Genomic DNA, 20069 nt, shown 5'->3' with positions numbered 1-20069 from the left:
TGTTTCACTTATAACACTGGAAAAATGTCTTGTTATAAAGTGGAACTACCATTTTTTATCAATATTAAAGGAATTATTGACTTAAAAAGGCTCCCATATCTTACTGAAAAGTGACTTATTTCAAGAGCAATGAGACATTTTACTAAAGCAGAATTACTTCATAAGGTTTTGTGTTTTTGCAGTGCGCTTATGATCTAAACAAGAGGAGCAGGAAACAGTTCCTGCAGACAATTAGAGTAATTTATTTTGTCAAATGAAAACCTTTTGTTTGACTTGGAGTCATTTATGGGCCTTTTACTCCACTTTTATGAGGCACAAACTCTCCCACACTCTCCTGTTTCAGTGTTAGCTCACACTGCGAGGTCAGGAGAACCTGCTGGGATTCTCCCTCCTCATTTGTTCTGCCGACGATCAACGGTGGGAGAGCGAGACTGAGGTCACAAACAAGTCGGATCAAAGGGAGGACCACTGCTGGGAGAAACAGCCAAACAACCGCATGGAGAGAAAACAAGACAAGTCCTGAAGTCGTGGGCTCACAGAGACAAACAGCTAAAGTTCCTTCTCATCTGTCCCTGCTGGACGACCCAGCGGGACGGCTGGACTCCCTGGCACCAGAGCCTGGCGCTGGGGGAGATGTCGCTCTCAGATAGGGTCAGGAGAAGCTCCACCCAGCAGGAACGGAGCACACTCAGCCAAACCTGAGAAGCAAAACACCCCAGGACAGAAAGCGCAGCATTCCTCTGATTCACAGGACGCTTTTTGGTTCTGAACCCACAGCAGAACCTCAGAGGAAAGTTCTGCCAGAACATTATGGGGCACCGTTTGTAACGCTACAGTCGATTAATGAGTTAATTACATTTTCTAAAGAAACAAAAAATGCAGCTTCATTGGTCAAAGTTACATTTTCTCCATGTTATTCATTAATTTAAATGCCATAATGAAGCTAAATAATTAACAAACTAAATATTTAGTTTACTAACTAAATATCTAGATCCAAACTAAATATTCAGATGCCAAGCTAAACATTTAGCCTCAAACTAAATATTTACTTACAATTTGCTAAATATTTAGCAAATTGACTATATGCCAATCTACTTGCCAGTAAGTGGAAATGGACCACCAAAATAAAAGCTGGGTCTTGTGATGCTCTTTACTTTGGAACTAAAATTTAGTTAGGAGTTTAATATTTAGTGTGCAAACTAAATATTTAGGTCACAAACTAACATATCGCAGATCTAAACATTTACGTAATATGCTAATCTTCTGGCCGATAAGCGGAAGTGGACTACCAAAATAAAAGTTGTAAACTTTAGTTTGTAACTAAATATTTAGTTTGGATCTAATGTTTCCCATTAGCACACAGTCGCAGATGTTAACATTTACACTCCTTCTGCCTCTTTGAAGAAATAAAAACAAGAATAAACGAATCTTAAATTATAAACTAATGTGAGTTTTCCATGAAGTCAGACAAATTAAAACAGAATTTTTTTAATCCAATCCTGTTACGGCCTTTGGCTTTAACTTTAAAAGAGGAACCCAGAGAACCTTTTCTTTATTATGTAAACTCATCTAACATGGTTGATCTTCATTTCAGATGACAGCCGTGCTGTGAGCCTGCGGTGCAATCTCTGTTTTTAGTGAGAACAAGATGCAGGAACATGAAAACGTTCCTCGCTGTAACCAAAACCCTCGCGGCTCTGACTCCTTCCAGATGCCAACTTCTGCAGCAGGATCTGTGACGCACAGAGGTCATTGTTGTTCGCCGACAGATGATTCCTCAGCTCCCATCCTGAGGAGTCGGGTGGAAGTCACGCAGGATCGGGGTCAAGCCTTTTGACCCTGACATCAGTTTCCTGAACACATAGGCCGGGACCCTGAGAGGAGAGTGAGGTCATCCTGTGCGGCGCAGATCGCAGCTGACTCGGTTTAGAGCTGCAGCAGATTAGCAGCTGATTTTATGCTGCTCATGTTGATGTGCTGTTTGTTCTGTGAGGAGAAACTCTGGTTGGTTTCCTGCCACGTTTCTGCAGCTGGTTGAGCTTTAAGTGTTTGTGTCTCATTAGGAAAGAAACAACTGCTGGAGTTGTAAAAACTAAATGCATATCGTGGTTTTGATTTTTCTGTTTGATGTTAACTTGTGGTTACTGCTTTGTTTATGACTGGGATTGCTGGGAAATGACCAGGAAGGTAACTAATCCTCAGAGTTGTGGCTGATGCTGAAGCACCACCGGCTTTGCAGCTGTTGACCACAGCGAGGCTCCTGCACTGCAAAAACACAAAACCTAACCAAGTCCTTCTGGTCCAATTTCTACTGCAAATATCTTAGTGCCTTTGAAATAAAAAACAAAACTTACAAGCAGAGCTGGGTTTAGTAACTAGTTACTCAGTTACATTTACTTGAGTAACTTTGACAAAATTTACTTTTAGAAATATTCTTACTATCCTGCACTTTTAATTTTTACTTGACCCGCCCCTTTAACTCAGGGTTTTCTCATGACAAAATTTGCTGATGCTCTATTAAAATGTTTCTGATACATTTGAATTAAACGGAACCATCAGAAACATTTTAACACCAAAAGGAGCGGAGTAAATGTTAGGATTTAGTTTTCAGAACCGACACTAGAGGGCAGCAGAATGAGAGGAGAAATGTGTTGTCATGCAGTTTTACTCCATCAAACTTTTACTTATACTTAGTCAATAATACTATTAATGTTATTTTGGAATAATTCTGCTCCTTCTACTTTAACATGTCGGTATCATCTGACTGTATGAAACAGAAGTTTCTAACCAAACACAAATAACCATAGAGTTTCTAGCAAAGTGAAACTTTATGTACTTTATTACTGTACTTTGGTCAAAAATACATAAATTACTTTCTGTGTTTGATCCCTTCAGAACCGTTATGTTGTATTTTGTGTATTTGTCCTGCCTTACATTTTAATTTTTAAATGATTATGACTATTTTATCCTTTTTAAAATACAATAATTTTCACAATTACTACAACTAATTGTTTAATCTACCGCTTTTCACTTTTAAAATTACTCTTAGTTGTTCTACCATCCTCTCACATGTGATTCTTACGCCCTCTGGTGGATGTTCTAGACATTTCAACACATATTATTAACAGTTTTAACAGGGCCGGGACTACAAAGCTTTAATTTTGTTTATTTAATTTTAACCCGTTAAAAATTTAACGCAATTAATCACTTTTTTAATGTAGAAAACTACCGAGGCGGAACATTTGGACTCACATTTCTGGTACACCCATAAAGCAGACGCACTTCTCTTGACCCGCTGGGGATTCATTTCTGCCACAAACAAATGATCTGATGATCGATTATGGAGCCATGGCCATCCTGCAGCTCCGCTCCAAAAATTAGTCTCTTCCCTGCTCCTGCTGAAATTGGTGTTTACCTTAAGATATTTTATTCTCAAAATTGCAAATTATGCGATTATATGGTCAATGGAAACACAACTACGACTTTTACACAACACATACATTCCGTACATTATGCATAATCTCTTCTCCGATTCCCCAGACAGTGGTCGCTGTAATCTGCTGGGATTACAACTTCAACAAAATAATCTGCAGGACACATTTCACGAGGAAATAGATTTCTGCTGAGCTGATTCTGTGAACGTTTTCTGAATAGCTATTTAGTGTTTAGCCAGATGGCTTCCTCTGTCAATCCTTTCTCACAGCCAAGATTAGGATTACGTACACAAACACATGTGCACACACACACACACACACACATGCACAAACACACACGCACTGGTTTGTTCTCAAATACGCCTGTTGCTAAATGTTTGCTTGTTGGCAGATGATGGCAACACAATGCAGAGTCTGATGAGTTGCAAGTGCAGCTTAAGTTATTAAACAGGGAGCTGAAATTACAGGTTAGAGGAGCGGGGCGGATTAAAGTATTTTTACCGCAAAGCCACAGAGCAAAGGCGCTGATCTGAAACGGAGAGGTTGGAGACCGAGGGAGGGCGAGGATGAGAGGACAGATTGAGGAGGATCTAGTGGCAGAGACCTGCTGCCTTCTCCTCCAGATCTCCGCGGCCTGTGGGCCAGCATGAAGCAGGCGCCATGGGCTTTCTGGAAAACTACCAGGAGATCGACCCCGTCACTTTGAACCTTTGCATCCTCATCGCCAGCTACGTTATCTTGCTCCTGGTTTTCCTCATATCCTGCATCATGTATGACTGCCGGGGCAAAGATCCCACCAAGGAGTACGCTCCGGACCCGCAGCCCACTCAGTCCCCCATCAGGCTGGTGGTGATGCAGAGCTCCTCGGCGCCGATGGGCCGGTGGGACACGGCCAACATGATCACCACCTACCACGAACCGTCGCACTCGGACTTCAGGGAGAAGAAGAGCACGATGGTGTGAAGGACGCAGCGCTGAGAAACTCTGTACATACCTCACCTCACCTCTTTTCTTTTCTTTTCTTTTCTTTATTGCTGTACATGTTCGTTTGCTTTTACGTGTTGCTGTTTTGTGCCGGGACAATGCTCGGATTTAACCTGCACAGGACCAGACTGGCAAGGTAAGACGTGGTGACGCAGGTGTTTCAGTGACGACTGCGGCGTATTAGAGCCGCTGTGGATTGAAAAATACAAGAAAAAAAGAAGAAGGAAGAGTAAATGTAAACAAAAACTGCAGAAAAAAAGTTTGGAGATTAATTTCAGAGATGTTTTAAGAAAAAAGTTGGAAATTTCTGAGTTTGAAAAGTAGAACATTTGCAAGAAGAAACTCAGATTTAAAAAAAAATATATGGAAATTTTTCTAGAGAATGTCTAGAAGAACATGAACATTTTTGAGTTTCAAAAGTTGAAAAATGTAGACTTTCTGAAATGTTTTGAGTTTTAAAGTAATAACAAAAAAAGATTTTTGAACCCCAGGAAATTCTGTGGTTTTTCTGGAAATTTTCTGACATTAATCTCAAAATCTCTGAGGTTGTTCTGTAAAATTTCTAAGGTTTTCAGTGGATATTTAATCCTTTTTCTCTCAACAGTGACTTTAATACCCTGTAGTAAAACGTACACTGCAAAAACACAAAATCTTACAGAGTATTTTTGGTCTGTTTCTTAGCACACTTGAAATCAGACAAAACTAACTTACAAGACAGAAATAAGAGCTTGTTTAAGTCAGTAATTATTGAATATTGATAAAGTAGTCTCTCTTGCAGATCATTTCACTTATAAGACATTTTTATATGTCATATATGTTAAAATTTGCCAGTGCAAATATTCCTTCTTCGTCAACATTAAGGTTTGTACTAGAAACTAGACAAAACACTTGGTAAGAGTTTGGTTTGTGCTTTTGCAGTGTGTGTGTGTGTGTGTGTGTGTGTGTGTGTGTGTGTGTGTGTGTGTGTGTGTGTGTGTGTGTGTGTGTGTGTGTGTGTGTGTGTGTGTGTGTGTGTGTGCGCGTGCGTGTGCGCGCGTGTGTGTGTGTGTGTTCCGGTAAAATCCCTCTTTATCTCACGGGTCCCAATACAAAGCCGTATGTCTGCTCTGGAGGGGAAATGTCACAACTAATAAAGCAGGAGGAATAAAGGCAGGATGGTGGGCGTTTGGGTCAATGGAGCCAAGGAAGGGTTGGAGATTAAGGTCAATGTTGGAAAAGATGCAGGTGAGAAACTATTTCCCCTCGAATCCATTGGACTTTGCACTTCTCACTCCAGACGGCGATAAAAGTTATAAAATCCTGAGCGAAGTTCGGGTGAAACCTCAGAGTAGAACTACTTCAGCATATTTTTACTCAAGTGGAAGTAAAAAGTAACTATCCAAGAAATTACTGAATAAAAGTAAAAAAGTATCTGGTTAAAAGGCGACTCAAGTACAGAGGAAATGATCAGAACATCTGATTAAAATCTATAAATGCAAAAATGTAAAGTTACGTCCAAATTCTGGCCTTTTAAGGACTAAAATAAAATAAATAACATGATTGTAAAATAAAAGATTCAAGCTTCACTTTTACAAATCATAAAAAAACAAATGAAGCTAACATTACAGTAGGTAATGCAAAATGTATGTTAGAACAGGGTGAAGTAAAAAAGAAAAAGTTTAAGTTAATAAATGAAACTTATAGATTAATTGATTACTAAAATAATTGTTAGCTGCAGTCCTAATTTCTTTTAAGTAGTTTTATACTGAGAAATATATTTAAACTCAAGTTTACCACTGGCCAAGTTGTATTGATCAGTTTTATGAAAAATAACTGATTACTGCCCAAAGAACAAAATAACACAACTTTCCTTTAATTTTCTGGTAAATAAAAACAGGACAACAATCGTTTTAGTAGCAACTTACGCAAATATTTACAAACTTCCTCCTGATAACTTCCTCTTTTAATTCCTGTTATATTTTTATCCCTCGTCCTTTGCAGCTTTTTGTGACTTTTTTATGAAATGCTGTTAGTTTTACATCAGATTTACACCTTCTGAAAAGATTCATAACGATGTTTTTGGTAAATATGAGACACATTTTTGTGTTGCTTCTTGCTTTGAAAGGAGGCTTTTCTTATTGTTGAAGCATGACCTCTGACCTCAACTGAGAGTTTTGATGTTATGATGAGTCGTTGATGAGTATCGCAGGAGATCAGCCAGTTTTGGGAAGGTTCTCCCTGCGGTTCTCTGGGGTCCCAGAACCTTAGAAATGGTTCCGGACTGATAGATATCTACAACTTTGACTGTCATATATTGAAGTGTTTGTTTTTGTCTACTTCCTGTTGTCAGACAGGTTCTAAAAAGGCAACTTTTGAACTCTGCAGGTCTGGCAGAAATCTGACATCAATGTGACAAAATTAAACCAAAAACATCTTTTACATCATTGAGGCGTCCTGTTTGAAAGATTGCAAGTTGCGTCACTCATATCGTCCAATTGCATGAAACAATGTAACCCCATTTATTATCAGTTCCACATAACAAAGACGTTGCATGTCAGTAGATAACTTTGTGTTTAATGTGTAACCAGAAGCCAGCTGACATACACAATGCAAAAACACAACATGTTACTGGAATATTTCTGTGCACTTTCAAGTGTAAATGAGACAAAACCAACTTACAAGTAACCTTTCAGCCAGATATGTTACATCATTCCAATTTTAGGGAATTATGTAAATAGTTCCTTAAAATTGATTATATAAACATACAAGTTCCACTTGAGGATTGTTTCCACTTTTTACAAGACATGTTTTCATGTGAAAGAATTATGGAACTAGTACTTATGTCCATCCATCCATCTTCTTGACACCTTTGTCCCTCAGTGGGGTCAGGAGGTGCTGGTGCCTCTCCAGCTGGCGTACCGGGCGAGAGGCGGGGTCACCCTGGACAGGTCGCCAGTCTGTCGCAGGGCAACACAGAGACACACAGGACACACAACCATGCACACACACACTCACACCTAGGGACAATTTAGACAGACCAATTAACCTGACAGTCATGTTTTTGGACTGGAAACCGGAGTACCCGGAGAAAACCCACCATGCACAGGGTCTTTCTGCATGCAAACTCCATGCAGAAAGACCGGGGCCGGGAATCGAACCCAGAACCTTCTTGCTGCAAGGCAACAGCTCTACCAACTGCGCCACTGTGCAGCCTTAGTACTTATGTAATAAATCAAAAAATCAGCCAGTGAAACTAGAGCTTTTTCATCAATATTCAGACATTATCGACTTAAAACCAGCTCCTATATGTTGTTAAAAATTCACATGTAAGTTAGGGTTTTTAAAAAGTCTATGAAGATATTTGCATTAGAAAGTGGACAAAATAGTTGGTAAGATTTTGTGTTTTTTATCAGTAGTTCTTGGTGCAGCGCCACCACAGGTGAGGAGGGGAATAGGTTTTTTCAAAGGTTTGGTTTGTTTGACACGTTGCGAAGAAAGCAAACTACACCAGCTGAAAATGTAACTCTTACAAGTCTGACATAAGAAAAACGTGTTCAGCATTTCACACGAACAAGCTGAAACAAGAGACAGACTGAATATTATCCTGCAAAATACATCTTGACTTTGACATGCGTCTGCTGCAAAGAGACAATGTTTTATTTTTACGTCCCAGTGTTCAGCTTGTGTTGCTAAAGCTGAACAGAAATAGATGTAGGAAAGCCGCCTAGACTCAGGGATGGTGCTCAGAGTAATCCTCACACTTCTAGGAAATAAATGGATTTCATTCATAAAACAGAACTTCTGTAATCTGACTACAAACTGGAAACACATGATTAATGAGTTTGTTTTTAAATCAAACTGTTTTTCTGTAAATTCTAATTTACATCCTATTAATCCAGCTGGTTTTAGCAAATTATGGTAGCAGGGTTCTGTTAAACCAGAGTTTTATTGCAGATTATTGGCGATGAATGGAAACACAGATTAAATCAAACAGATGTTACTGAGGCAGATAAACTAGCAGCAGGAAAGCAGCAAAATTATTTAGACAACATGAAGCAAACTCTCTGGCATGCATTTAATCTGGCAGATATATGTGAGATTATTAGAGAAGCTCCAGTGCCAATCCAGTGGGTATCTGTCTGAGGTGGTACTGGTCCAACCCAGTTAACGGCAAAATTACCACAAAAAGAAAATGTGAAAATACATTTTAAAAAATGTATTTGATAAAACAATTAAAAGTGGAGTTGGATAGAAACTAGCTGCATTTATTTGAATAACTGTTTGAAAAAAAAAAGTACTTTTAGGAGTTTTTATGTTCTACGTTTAACCAAACATTCTCCAGGCACACATCTGCAGTTTATGTTCAAATTGATTAAGTTTTATTGTGAAATAAATTGATTTGGAAAAAAAAATATCTTTTGCTTGATTTTACTACTTTGTTACTTATATTAATTATTTTCACTTTGATCATTAAACACTTTGGTCATTAAACTCCAAAATTCCCATCCAGCTGTATATTCGGTTTCTTCTGTTGATGTAATTTTTAAATATTAAATTATGTTATGATCAGTACTTGAGTAGACTTTTTACCAAATACCTTTTTACTCTTAATTGAGTAATTTCTTGAACTTTTTACTTTTACTTGAGTAAAAATATGTTAAAATAGTGCTACTCTGCCACTGAATGCGCTTCTATGCCAGAAAAAATACGATATGATTAATTTACACAGCAGGCGTCGATGCTCAATTCCGATTTTTTTGTTGTTGTTGCTAGAATCGAATTTATTTATTTATTTATTTATTTATTTATTTATTTATTTATTTATTTATTTATTTGTTTGTTTGTTTGTGAGGTCGTTCATACTACTAATTTTGACCGCAATCAGACTTCTGTTGAGAACTGTTTACAAAGCGAGCCGCATGCGCAGACGAAGAACGTTGACGTCATAGAGCAGCGCATTGTTTACGGAAGTAACGATGGACGCCGCCGTTGATTTTGAACAAGTGGAGCCGACATTATTACCATAAAATCATGACAAAACGATTTTCACTGAAAACGGCTTTTAGTGAAGCTTTGACGGCCGTTTCTGTAGAGAAGTCTGACTGGATGACCGTTCAGCCTGCAGCCGCTTTGAAAGCTATAACATATGTATCTGATTTAGTTCCACATAAAGGCTCAGATCACATTTTCTGTTTGAAAAGTACTTGCATTATTAGTACTAGTCCTACTTAAATGTTGACTTTTGTACTTGAATATTGAATATTGGAGATGATAGGAGCCATTAGAGATTATTCAAGATAACATCTGGGATCCCATCCTGATGTGATCCACCTGAGTCCCTCCAACACAGACAACTTTCCTTTAAAAGTGACCATTAAATATATTTTTAAACTTATTTATGAATGTAATTTTTAGTTTCAGTCCTCACTGCCACATAAACATTCATATTTATTCATTTTCAGAATTTACAAAGCACATTTTAGTGATTATTATTCAAACTAATATTTTGTGTGATGGTAATAGAAATCCACCTGCAGAGGTAATGTGTTTATTCGTTTTAAATGGGATTCAATGGCAGGAACCGTAGAGAAGGAACACTAAAGGCTCTGTTTGGTATGAAAAGGCTACATTTTATGCTATTTACTTCAACAGAGACAAACTTCATCAAAATAAACTCAAGGACACAAGAACCACAGATTAAAAACTAAAAACTCACTTTCTCACTTAGTTTTAGGCTCTGACCTTCACACTGTGGTCGAGATGTTAGAACACCATGACTGGATGTGACCAATACTCCCTGTCCAGGAAAGTGTAAACCAATTAGAAAGCTGTTTAACTTGCTGCCACGTGTGGACACAAAGCCTCTTTAATTCAAGTCGCTCTCCTGCTTGGACATTTTTCACAGCAGACTCATGGAAGTAGTTCTGCTAAAACCCAAATATGCTCTCTGGGATGTCGGTACTGGTTTTTATTTGGTTCTAAACATGTACAAGTGACATATTTACATGCAAGATCAGTTTTATACTCAAAAGTTATACGTTCATGTACCTTTAAGAATCTGCAAGATAACATTTAGGAGAAGCTTCACAGCTAATTACCAGACATTCAGCTATTTCTAAAAAAATTATTTTGATTAGAAAACCTTTAAAAAACAAGAAGAAGTCACTTCTATGTGAGAAACGTAAGAACAGACTGAAGTTCTGCAGAAAACTCAAGGATATAAAGCAAAACACTCAGGTCAATCTTTGTTTCACTCATAAACCAGATCTAACACAAGGTAGAGAGAAAAACAAAGAATCATTGTGGATTTGCAGGAAATATCTCCAGTAGCAGTCAGTCCTGCAGCAAACCTGAAGAGGCCTCTGACTGCAGACTGTTGTAATATGATGGTCTCATAACCATCATGACATGCTAACAGCGCCATATCCAGGCAGAAGAGACAATATTCCTCAGTAACACCATCAGTTGTTGCCAAGCACTGCTAGTCCACCACATTTGCTTTTGCCACTCTTCTGCCTGGCCGTATGTTTAGAAACCCAATCAAAGAGACGATGGAGTCGGACATGATTCTGTGTCCGTTAAGCAATCAGGAATTAAAAACATGAAAGCTGCAAACCAGAGTAGAAAACATTTAATCTCACGCAAAGAATGACGAGCCGAAGCTAATAAAGACGCTATTGTGTGGTTAATGTTAGCTTAAAATGTAAGTTTGGGGTTTTTTGCTCACTAATTGGATCATGAAATATAAAAATGTTCTAATTTAGATGAAAACATCCAAACAATTACAGACTAGCTTTTAAATCAGAGGCTCTGCTCTAATCGATTTCCTCTGATTATCACAGCAATTCTCTGAATCATTGATTCTTTACAACTGAACAATTCAGTTTGTTTGTCTTAATGATGTGATGTTACTCATGTAATATTGTAAAAGCAGATGAACATGTTATTCTGTTTATTATTGATCAGTTTTCTTGTCATTTTCTCAATTTATTGGATGATTTGTTTCTTTTTATTAATACTTTAAAAACTAGCAGAATAGGTAAAATTATATTTTAATAATATTTTAGACGTACAACAATGATTAATTATTACTTTGTGATCAAATAAAATATTTTGTCAAAATACTTGTTTAGGTCATGAAATTAAAAGTTAAAGACTTGGACTCAACTTAAGAGAAGAACTGAAATTACTAACAAAATTTACTATGTTTATTAAGTTAATTGTTTTTTAAAAGTCCTCTGTTTCTTCATGTCAGCCTTTTTACTTTTAATGTCCCTGTTTCTTTAAAAAATAGTTAAATTACGGAAGAGCATGTGGTGAAAATGTCAGTATTTTTATTTTAGTATATGTTTCCCTAATTCGAAGTAGAAAGTTACTTTAGATAACAAAACTTTCCTCTGCCACCTTGTGTTGGTGAAAAAAAAACATTATTTATGCAGCAGACATTCAGGAAGAAGCTGGAAATGTTTAAGAAAATAAACTGCTGGGAATAATTAAACAGTACAAACAGTGAATGTATTTTTATCCGATATGAAGGCAGAGAAGACGATGTCTGCTGAACCAAAAGAAAGACGGGAGAACTAGAAGCAGGTTTCAGGTCCTACTGTTATCACAGTGGGACAGTATGACTCATAAAATAGCTAATAATAAAGCTCATATAAAAGAGGAAATGATAAAAAAAAATCCCATATCTACAACTTTTAAGGACTCACATCACCAGGAAACCCGCTGGATGCAGGAAACCAAAAACATTTTAGGGGAAAGTTGGTCTTTTTAGATGCAGATCTTATCATTCAGGGTGAGAATATGTGGAAAATATCTGATCAAGATAAACTTTGAAGGTAATTTGTTTTGCATTCAGCAAAGAAAAAATGTCAAATTTTTTTCACTATTGGTGTTTTTTTCCTTTTGACTTGCCAATGGAAAAGTTTAAAAGAAATTGACAGAAAAAGGTTCATTATTGTACAATTTACAATAATAGAACATGTGACAAATCTTTATTCTTCCATGTGATATTTTATCTTAAATCTAAATTTAAAAAATCTCCCTGCTCAGAAACATCTACCACTCGTCTGCATGTCAAGTATTTTTGCAGCAGGATAGGAGTCTTTTAGTAAATAGACAAATAAAAATAAACCAGTGAACAATGAAATTTAAGGTTCATTTTTGTACAATTTGTAGATTTGAAGCGTAACTTAATCACTGTTTTAATATTATTTTACTTAAGATCTTACAATTAATATTGCAAATGAGTTTTTATTGTTTTTAAATGTTTTTACACTTTGAGATTTACACGTAGAGTGTATTATAAATTACATTTTATTATTATTATTATTATCCTGAATACAGTTTTTGACATAAACCTTCTTAGGAGAAAATTTTACCAACATTATGCGATATTTCATACTTTTGTATTTATCAAGTTTCATATAAAATCAAACTTCTGACCTTTAGGTGTTTGTTTTATTATCTTCTCAAACCTTGAACAGAATTTGGAAAAAGTTTACAGTTTTCTACAAAATTCTTTAATAACATATTAACATGATTTGTGTGCAAAATAAAAAATATTACAATTTGAGAGCAAATCAAAGCAAAGTTTGTTTTGAGGTAGAGTTGGGAAACTACAACACAAAAATAAAAATAAAACACGGCATTACTAAATAAAATCCACCCGTTGGTCTGTGCGTGTATTTCCAGTTGTCTCTTGGTTTGACCAGGTGGAAATCCCACGTGTAATCGGACGCAGCGTCTCCGGTGAGAGCAGGTTAAACGGCAGAGAAACCTCATCCTCGACCCACCTGAGAAAGTGATTAGTGGAAGTCAGACAAACACTCAGATCAGTTACATCCAGTCCTGGCAGCCATGATGAGCGGCAGCCATGATGAGCGGCAGCCATGATGAGCGGCTGCCATGATGAGCGGCTGCCAAGCTGCAGCGTCTGTAGACGTGAGAGCAAAACCAGGGAGTGCTCAAACATTTGGAATGTAGCTGCTGAGAAAGGAGGCAGAAACACACCGGAGAGGTTTATTTTTGAGGTCGAGTACAGAGCGAACTTTGCTAAGCCCTCTGTGTTCTTACATAAACACTTCTTTACATCTAAACAGCACTGGAACGAGTCACGGTGCTGTTATGTAACCGGGCTTTACCAGCTTGACATGGCAGTGTGTTCAGTTCACCGTCTGGATTCATGGCACAAGATCTGACTGAAGGTTTTTACTCAGATTAAGTGTTTGAATCAGAAGAGGAAAACAAAACCATGAAACAAAAACAGTGATCTGTCTTATAATAATAATGATAATAAGACTTTATATGATCATCTATGTGGCATGTTTTTTATTTTCTAAATATCTAGACAGACAGACAGACAGACAGACAGACAGACAGACAAGACAGACAGACAGACAGACAGACAGACAGACAGACAGACAGACAGACAGACAGACAGACAGACAGATAGATAGATAGATAGATAGATAGATAGATAGATAGATAGATAGATAGATAGATAGATAGATAGATAGATAGATAGATAGATAGATAGATAGATAGATAGATAGATAGATAGATAGATAGATAGATAGATAGATAGATAGATAGAACATGTTAATCTTTCTATTCAGTTACTATTTAAATACACAATAAATACACATTTTATTGTGTATTTATTACATGATTAACACAGTTACAAAAATATCTATTGTGTTTATTTATTTACTTATGGATTTATAGTAGTTTTCTTTTATGTTTAAATATTGATTTGATTGATAAATTATTTGTTGAACTATAATACCGTTGGCTCAGGTGTATAAACAATTTATAAACGTTAATATTTATAACGTTACCGCCTACCTCAAATCTGATTGGCCCGTGTTGCAGAAGCGTCGCCTCTGATTGGCTCAACCCGCTACCAATCAACTAACTGAACACCGGTAGAACACAGCGGGATTCAGTTTTTATTTACTGTCTGGGCAGCTTGGTTTTCGGGGCGCTATGGGCTTCCACCTGTGAGACGCTGGTGCTTATGGACATTTCCATCTTCCAGATGAGGCGTTGATTCGGGGTTTCCATCATAATGGTGTTGAGAAAAAGGCTAAAATGGAGCTTTAGCAGTGGGCGGGGTGATACCGCCGGTGCCTTGTAGCTACAGTTAGCTTGTAGCCCGCTAGCTGGATGTCCGGCCTTTCGATTTCTGTGGCTCCTCGGGCGGGTTTATTGTTTTATTCCTCCTCAAGAACATCAGGTCTTTATTGTTTTCATCTGTGGAATAAAAAAGGAGCAGCTATGATGGGTGTTTATAGTTTTCACAGGTAAGTGAAGGCAGTTTTGGCTCTTTTTAGATAATAAAAATACATTTTTTTTGCGTGAATAAAGTTTATGTAAATTATATGAGAATTTCCAGAAATGCAAAGTTTTAACAACTGACCAATCTAAGGCTACAGTTATGATAAAAACAATTCATGATTTTGACAGACTTCCTGGATGCCTGTTGATCTATGAAAATCAGTTTTTGTCAATAAGATGGGGAGGATTCACTTCCGGTCTCTTTGTCTTTCGATATGAAATCAGTGTTAATCATTATTTATATTAATCATCTTTGAGGTTTTAGATACTTATGTTTTGGCCAAATAATACACTTTTTAATATTTAAATTGTTAAATCAAGTCATTCTCATTTTGTGGAGATTTTTTATTACATAGAAAAATTTAAAAATATATAATTATCACCACGTGAATATGCTTAACAATGAAATTATAAAGCATACCAACATCTGTAGTATGCAGATGTTAGCATGCTTACTACAGATGTATACTGACATCTGTATGACGGATACTAAAGATGTCAGTTCATTTTAACACTGGAATACACCAGAAGACATTTTAAATATACAAAAATAAATAAGAGATTATCATGCACCTGTTCAGATAATGGTAAACTGCATTGAGCAACATGTATTACTGCATTCGTTAGCCAATCCTGCTATCAGTTTGATCAGTTATGTTTTGATAGTGAGACAGTGGTGAGGTGTACGGTTGCACAAACAGGTTGGTTGAAGCTGTGATTGCATCAGGTATCAGCTCAGAGCCAACATATTCATAGGTCTGTTGCAATAAGCAATAAATCAATTAATCACGTTAAATTAAAACAAGCTCAGTAGTTTCCGTTTGCATGATTTATCATTTTTCTTGTTTTTCTCTTTCTACCAACAACTGGATACAAAAGTCTTCACTCTGGTTTGGTTTCAACTAGCCGTGCTTTTGAAGGACAGTTTTGTTGTTTTTTTCTTCATAATTGATTTTATTTCTGTTGTTTGTTTATTTTGGATATTTAAAATATCTTCCAGTGTTAAATGTTCTTCAGAATTTAACGTTTATTTTGAAAGTGATCCCAAAACAACAATATTATCATTTATCGCAATAACTTCTGGGACAATTAATCGGCTATCAAAATTAGTTGTCATGACAGCCCCATATATTTAGCTTCACTTGAATGTTTGGAGGTGATGTTGTGATTTCCAAACAACACCAGAATAGGCCTGACGATATCCATACGTTACTGAGACAAAAGATAATATTGTTGTTTTGAGACCATTTTCAAGTAACATAATGGTAATTGCGTAGTGATGCAATTGTCAGAGTTCAATAAACTCTAAATTTTAATGAACCTATTAACACTGGAGCAGAATAAATTTTAAATGTATAAAATAAATGAGAAAAACAACAAATAAAATGATTTATAAAGTCTCTGTGAAACAAAAGTTTTCTTTGAAAAGTGAGCTAGTTGAGACCAAAAGACTGAAGTATTATTTTTTCTGGTAGAAAGAGAAAAGATTATTGCATTGCTTACTGTGACACAAAACCACAAACTTGGTTTTATGTTTCAGCCTGTTGAGTCTTTTTGACTCAAAAGTTGAACTTTTCTGGTTTCAGGTTCATGAACCGACGGGCTTCTGCTAACTGTCGCTACCAGCCCACCGTCTATGAACATGCTGCCAACTGCTACACTCACGCAGTGAGTCCCGTCTCTCTGAACGCCGCCGACCCGCTCCGGTCTGGGAATGTCCGCTGACCGCCGTTTGTTTGCTCTCGTCTCCGCAGCTCCTCATCGTGCCGGCCTTCGTGGGAATGACGCTGTTGCACTGCTTGTCCGACAACAACTGGGAGCGGGTCACGGCCTGGGTGTACGGACTGGGCCTGTGCGCCCTCTTCGTGGTCTCCACCGTGTTTCACATCATCACCTGGAAGAAGAGCCACATGAGGTGAGAGGGTTTGCATTCGTTTCCTCACCACCAAGCCTCCATTTTAGATGCTACTTGGAGTTCAGTAATTAGGTGGTGCGAACCACAGCTGTAGTATGACTCAGCATCTCTTCCAGTTTAACCAGTTTGTCTGTTTTACAGGTCAGTGGAGCAGTGCTTCCACATGTGTGACCGAGTCGTCATCTACGTCTTCATCGCTGCCTCTTACACACCTTGGTGAGCGTCCGGCTGAGAGCAGAACACACACACACACAGCTGGTGTGTGTGTGTTCACAGAAGCCTCACTCTGGGGGGGTTCTGTTCTTGTCTCGGTTCAGGTTGAACCTGCGGGAGCTCGGACCGTTAGCGGCTCACATGCGCTGGTTTGTGTGGCTCATGGCTGCAGCCGGGACCATTTATGTCTTCAACTATCATGAAAAGTGAGTTTCTGTTCCAATTAGAGCCGCTAGCGGCGGGAGTCCAAACTGAGGCCCGCGGGTTTCATCCTGCACGTTTGTCTCCTCAGGTACAAACTGGTGGAGTTGGCCTTCTACTTGACTATGGGATTTTTTCCTGCATCAGTCGTGACATCAATGGTAAGAAGATCCTGCCATTTTACCAGATTACGTTAAGGTCTGTCATTAATTAAACTTTATAGGCAAAATAAGCAACATTTTCAATTGAAAAACCCATTTTTTCTGTTTAATTGTTGAATAAATAAACATATAAACTCAACATGCTAATATCAGCATTGGTGACATCTGCTGCTGCATCATGTTTAGCACTGAGATGCTATTTTAAGCTACAATAGCTTCGCTGACAGGCTAACTGCTTTTAGCGTAACTTAGCATCAGATCATCTTTAGAAGCAGAAATGAGCCGAGCGAAGCAGCCTTGTTGTCCATCGCTGTTAGCGGATGTCGCTTGAGCGTCAGATTTACAGGCGTGCCAGAAACGTTTGAGTAGCTGGAACCTTTGTTTGTTAAAAAACTAAAAATGCGATTAATTGGGTACTAACTAGTTACATTTATGCTATTACATTTACTTGAGCAACTTTTTGGAAAGAAATTACTTTTAGGAGTATTTTTACTGCTCTAGCTTTCTACTTGAGTAATTTTATGTTGAAGTATTTCTACTCTTGAATGAGTAAATGTCTGGATTTTAATCAAAAATTCACCAGACACACACCTGCAGTTTTTGTTGATGTTTCATAAGTTTTTTTATTTAAAGAAACTGATTTGGAGAGAAAAAAATTTGCCTGTTTTTTTTTTTTTGTGACATTTTTGTCCTTAAAATACCAAAATTTCCACTCAACTTTATATTTAGCTCCATCTAATTATGTAATTTTTAAATATTAATTTTTGATCATTTGATCTTGAGTAGACTTTTTACTTTTACTTGAGTAAACATGCGTTGAAGTAGTTCTACTCTTACTCTAGTTCCTCTGGTGAAACCTAATTAACAGTTAAAGTCCCGCCCCTAATCAGAATTTAATTTATTTGCGTTTCTCTCTCTGCTGCCCTCTTGTGGTTATAAAGAATATTGTGCCTTTGAGTTTCAGTGAAGAAATCTTCCTCTGTTTTTGTTTGTCCAGAGCAACACGGACGGCCTGCAGGAGCTGGCGTGTGGAGGACTCATCTACTGCCTCGGCGTGTTCTTCTTCAAGAGCGACGGCGTCATCCCCTTCGCTCACGCCATCTGGCACGTGTTTGTGGCTCTGGCTGCCGCCGTGCACTACTACGCCATCTGGAAGTACCTGTACAACGCGCCCAGCTCCGAATCCCTCCTCCAGTCCTGACCAGCTCTCCGCCCAGCCACCCCCCCCACCCCCCACTGCCCAACCAAGCTGCAACAGTAAAAGTTTACGACAACAACCTTAGCTTGTTTACTGTTTTGTAACCAGGAGGAAAGCAGGTTTGTCACCATCCTCTGATGAAATCAAGTGTTTTTGTAAGAGAAGAATTCTCCAAAGCTTCGGTATTTGTGACGTTTGATAGCGTCTTTTTAAAACCACTCAAAGCGAGTCACATTCCTCTTTAAGGGTCGATCCGTTTCATCCGGAGAAAATCGAGCAAGGTGCTAAAAATCAGCAGCTCTTCTTATTTCTACTGAAAGAAACCAAAGCTCCAAATAAAGGCAGCATAACAAAAACCTCAAAGTTTAAAAGAAATTAAATTGGTTAATAAGGTGTTGAGGTATAGTTATTCTCGTATCTGATCCAAAAATGTTGTATAAATCATGTTTTCTTCTATTTATATCTGTTCAGCGCATGCTCTCTGTCTGGAAGACGTTGGCGCCCTCTGGTGGCAGCTGGGTAGCATTCCTCAGTATTTCATAATGTAGAGGAGAAACAGGAGAACTGGGGTGTTAATGAGCCAAATGAGGAGACTCCCAATTAAAAGCAGTTTGATTTATCTTTTTTTTTTTAAATAAAAATGTGAATATTGTGTGAGTGTGTGTGTGAGCTGTTGTGCGGTGTAACATTTCCTGTTGTGATTTTGTGTGATTTTCTTGTGATTTTTGCACACCGATGTTAAACAGTGTTTCATATCATGAGGACATTATGATTTTTCTTTTTGTACGTTTGCTTCCTGTTTTGTTTTTCCTTCCTAGCAACGTCTGAAACCAAATCATGGCTCATGTTTTAATAATCATGACTCTTCTCTTGTCTGTTTTCTATGTTGACTCTGATGATCTTGGCCTTTTTGCAGAGAATAATTGCTTTTGTTTTGTCTCTTTCACTGGCTGGTGATGGTTCTTCGTAAAATCTGAACGCTCCACTGTACTGAAAATCACCGTGGTAATGTGACAATAAAGACAGTATCTGCAGCTCGGTGTCTGGACTCGGTTCATTTTGTTTTCAGTAAACTGCAGTTCAAGAATTATACATTTGAATAAGTGTGAGATTATTACTGACAATTTTCTTACAGTGGAAAATATTAATTATAACACAAAATATCTCTTTACAACCAAACTTGTATACAAAGAACTACTTTTATCTGGACTTTTACTGAAAAACTGACTTTGCTATATCCGAATCTGCTTTTATTTAATTTACTAAATAGTACATTTGGATTTTATTAATTTGTTCAACTGACCCTACAGAAGCTAGACATGTAAACACCTTTCTTTTAACAGACAGCTAGCTAACATCTGGAAAATAATCCAGTCCTTGCTGGTATTTCGGTTTTATTTGGAGCTTTTTTTCTATTAGGTTTTTTATAAAACTAACAACAAACATACAGCATATTTTAAGACTGGCTCTACCATAAAAACATCTCTTTCCTACAAAAAACAACAATAATCGGACTACTTTGCTAACATTTTTCTTCTTTCCCCCCCCCCCCCTTTTTACGCGACGATTTTGGCCCATATAACAAACTTAATGTCTCCGATTATGGGTTTGGGTCGAATGAATAGCATGAACGGAGACCGGAA

General features: G+C 37.6%; 1 protein-coding gene across 2 annotated transcripts; it reads left to right on the top strand.

The window, feature by feature from the left end:
* Positions 1–4403: 4403 nt before the first annotated feature.
* Positions 4404–19460, top strand: mmd (monocyte to macrophage differentiation-associated). Of its 2 annotated transcripts, none has more exons than XM_008416508.3 (7): positions 4404–4554; positions 16325–16406; positions 16493–16653; positions 16795–16869; positions 16971–17072; positions 17159–17228; positions 18226–19460. In XM_008416508.3, the coding sequence occupies exons 1-7, from the start codon at positions 4475–4477 to the stop codon at positions 18427–18429; spliced, it is 774 nt and encodes a 257-aa protein (XP_008414730.1). In that variant the 5' UTR covers positions 4404–4474; the 3' UTR covers positions 18430–19460. The 2 variants fall into 2 exon arrangements, with proteins under 2 accessions (XP_008414730.1, XP_008414729.1); XM_008416507.3 differs by lacking the exon at positions 4404–4554 and adding an exon at positions 14257–14704.
* The last annotated feature ends 609 nt before the right edge of the window (positions 19461–20069 follow it).

The sequence above is a fragment of the Poecilia reticulata genome, chromosome 8 (assembly GCF_904066995.2).
Source record: "Poecilia reticulata chromosome 8, P_reticulata-male-v2, whole genome shotgun sequence".
NCBI lineage: Eukaryota > Metazoa > Chordata > Actinopteri > Cyprinodontiformes > Poeciliidae > Poecilia > Poecilia reticulata.
Note: the sequence above shows the minus strand (reverse complement) of the source record. Positions and strands in the feature narration are given on the sequence as shown.

Bases quoted from the DNA above. Each gene is read 5' to 3' on its own strand.
- mmd (XM_008416507.3), top strand. From the start codon at position 14,568: ATGTCCGGCCTTTCGATTTCTGTGGCTCCTCGGGCGGGTTTATTGTTT. The intron at 16,654-16,794 runs GTGAGAGGGTTT...TCTGTTTTACAG, and splicing joins TGGAAGAAGAGCCACATGAG to GTCAGTGGAGCAGTGCTTCC. The intron at 17,229-18,225 runs GTAAGAAGATCC...TTGTTTGTCCAG, and splicing joins CATCAGTCGTGACATCAATG to AGCAACACGGACGGCCTGCA.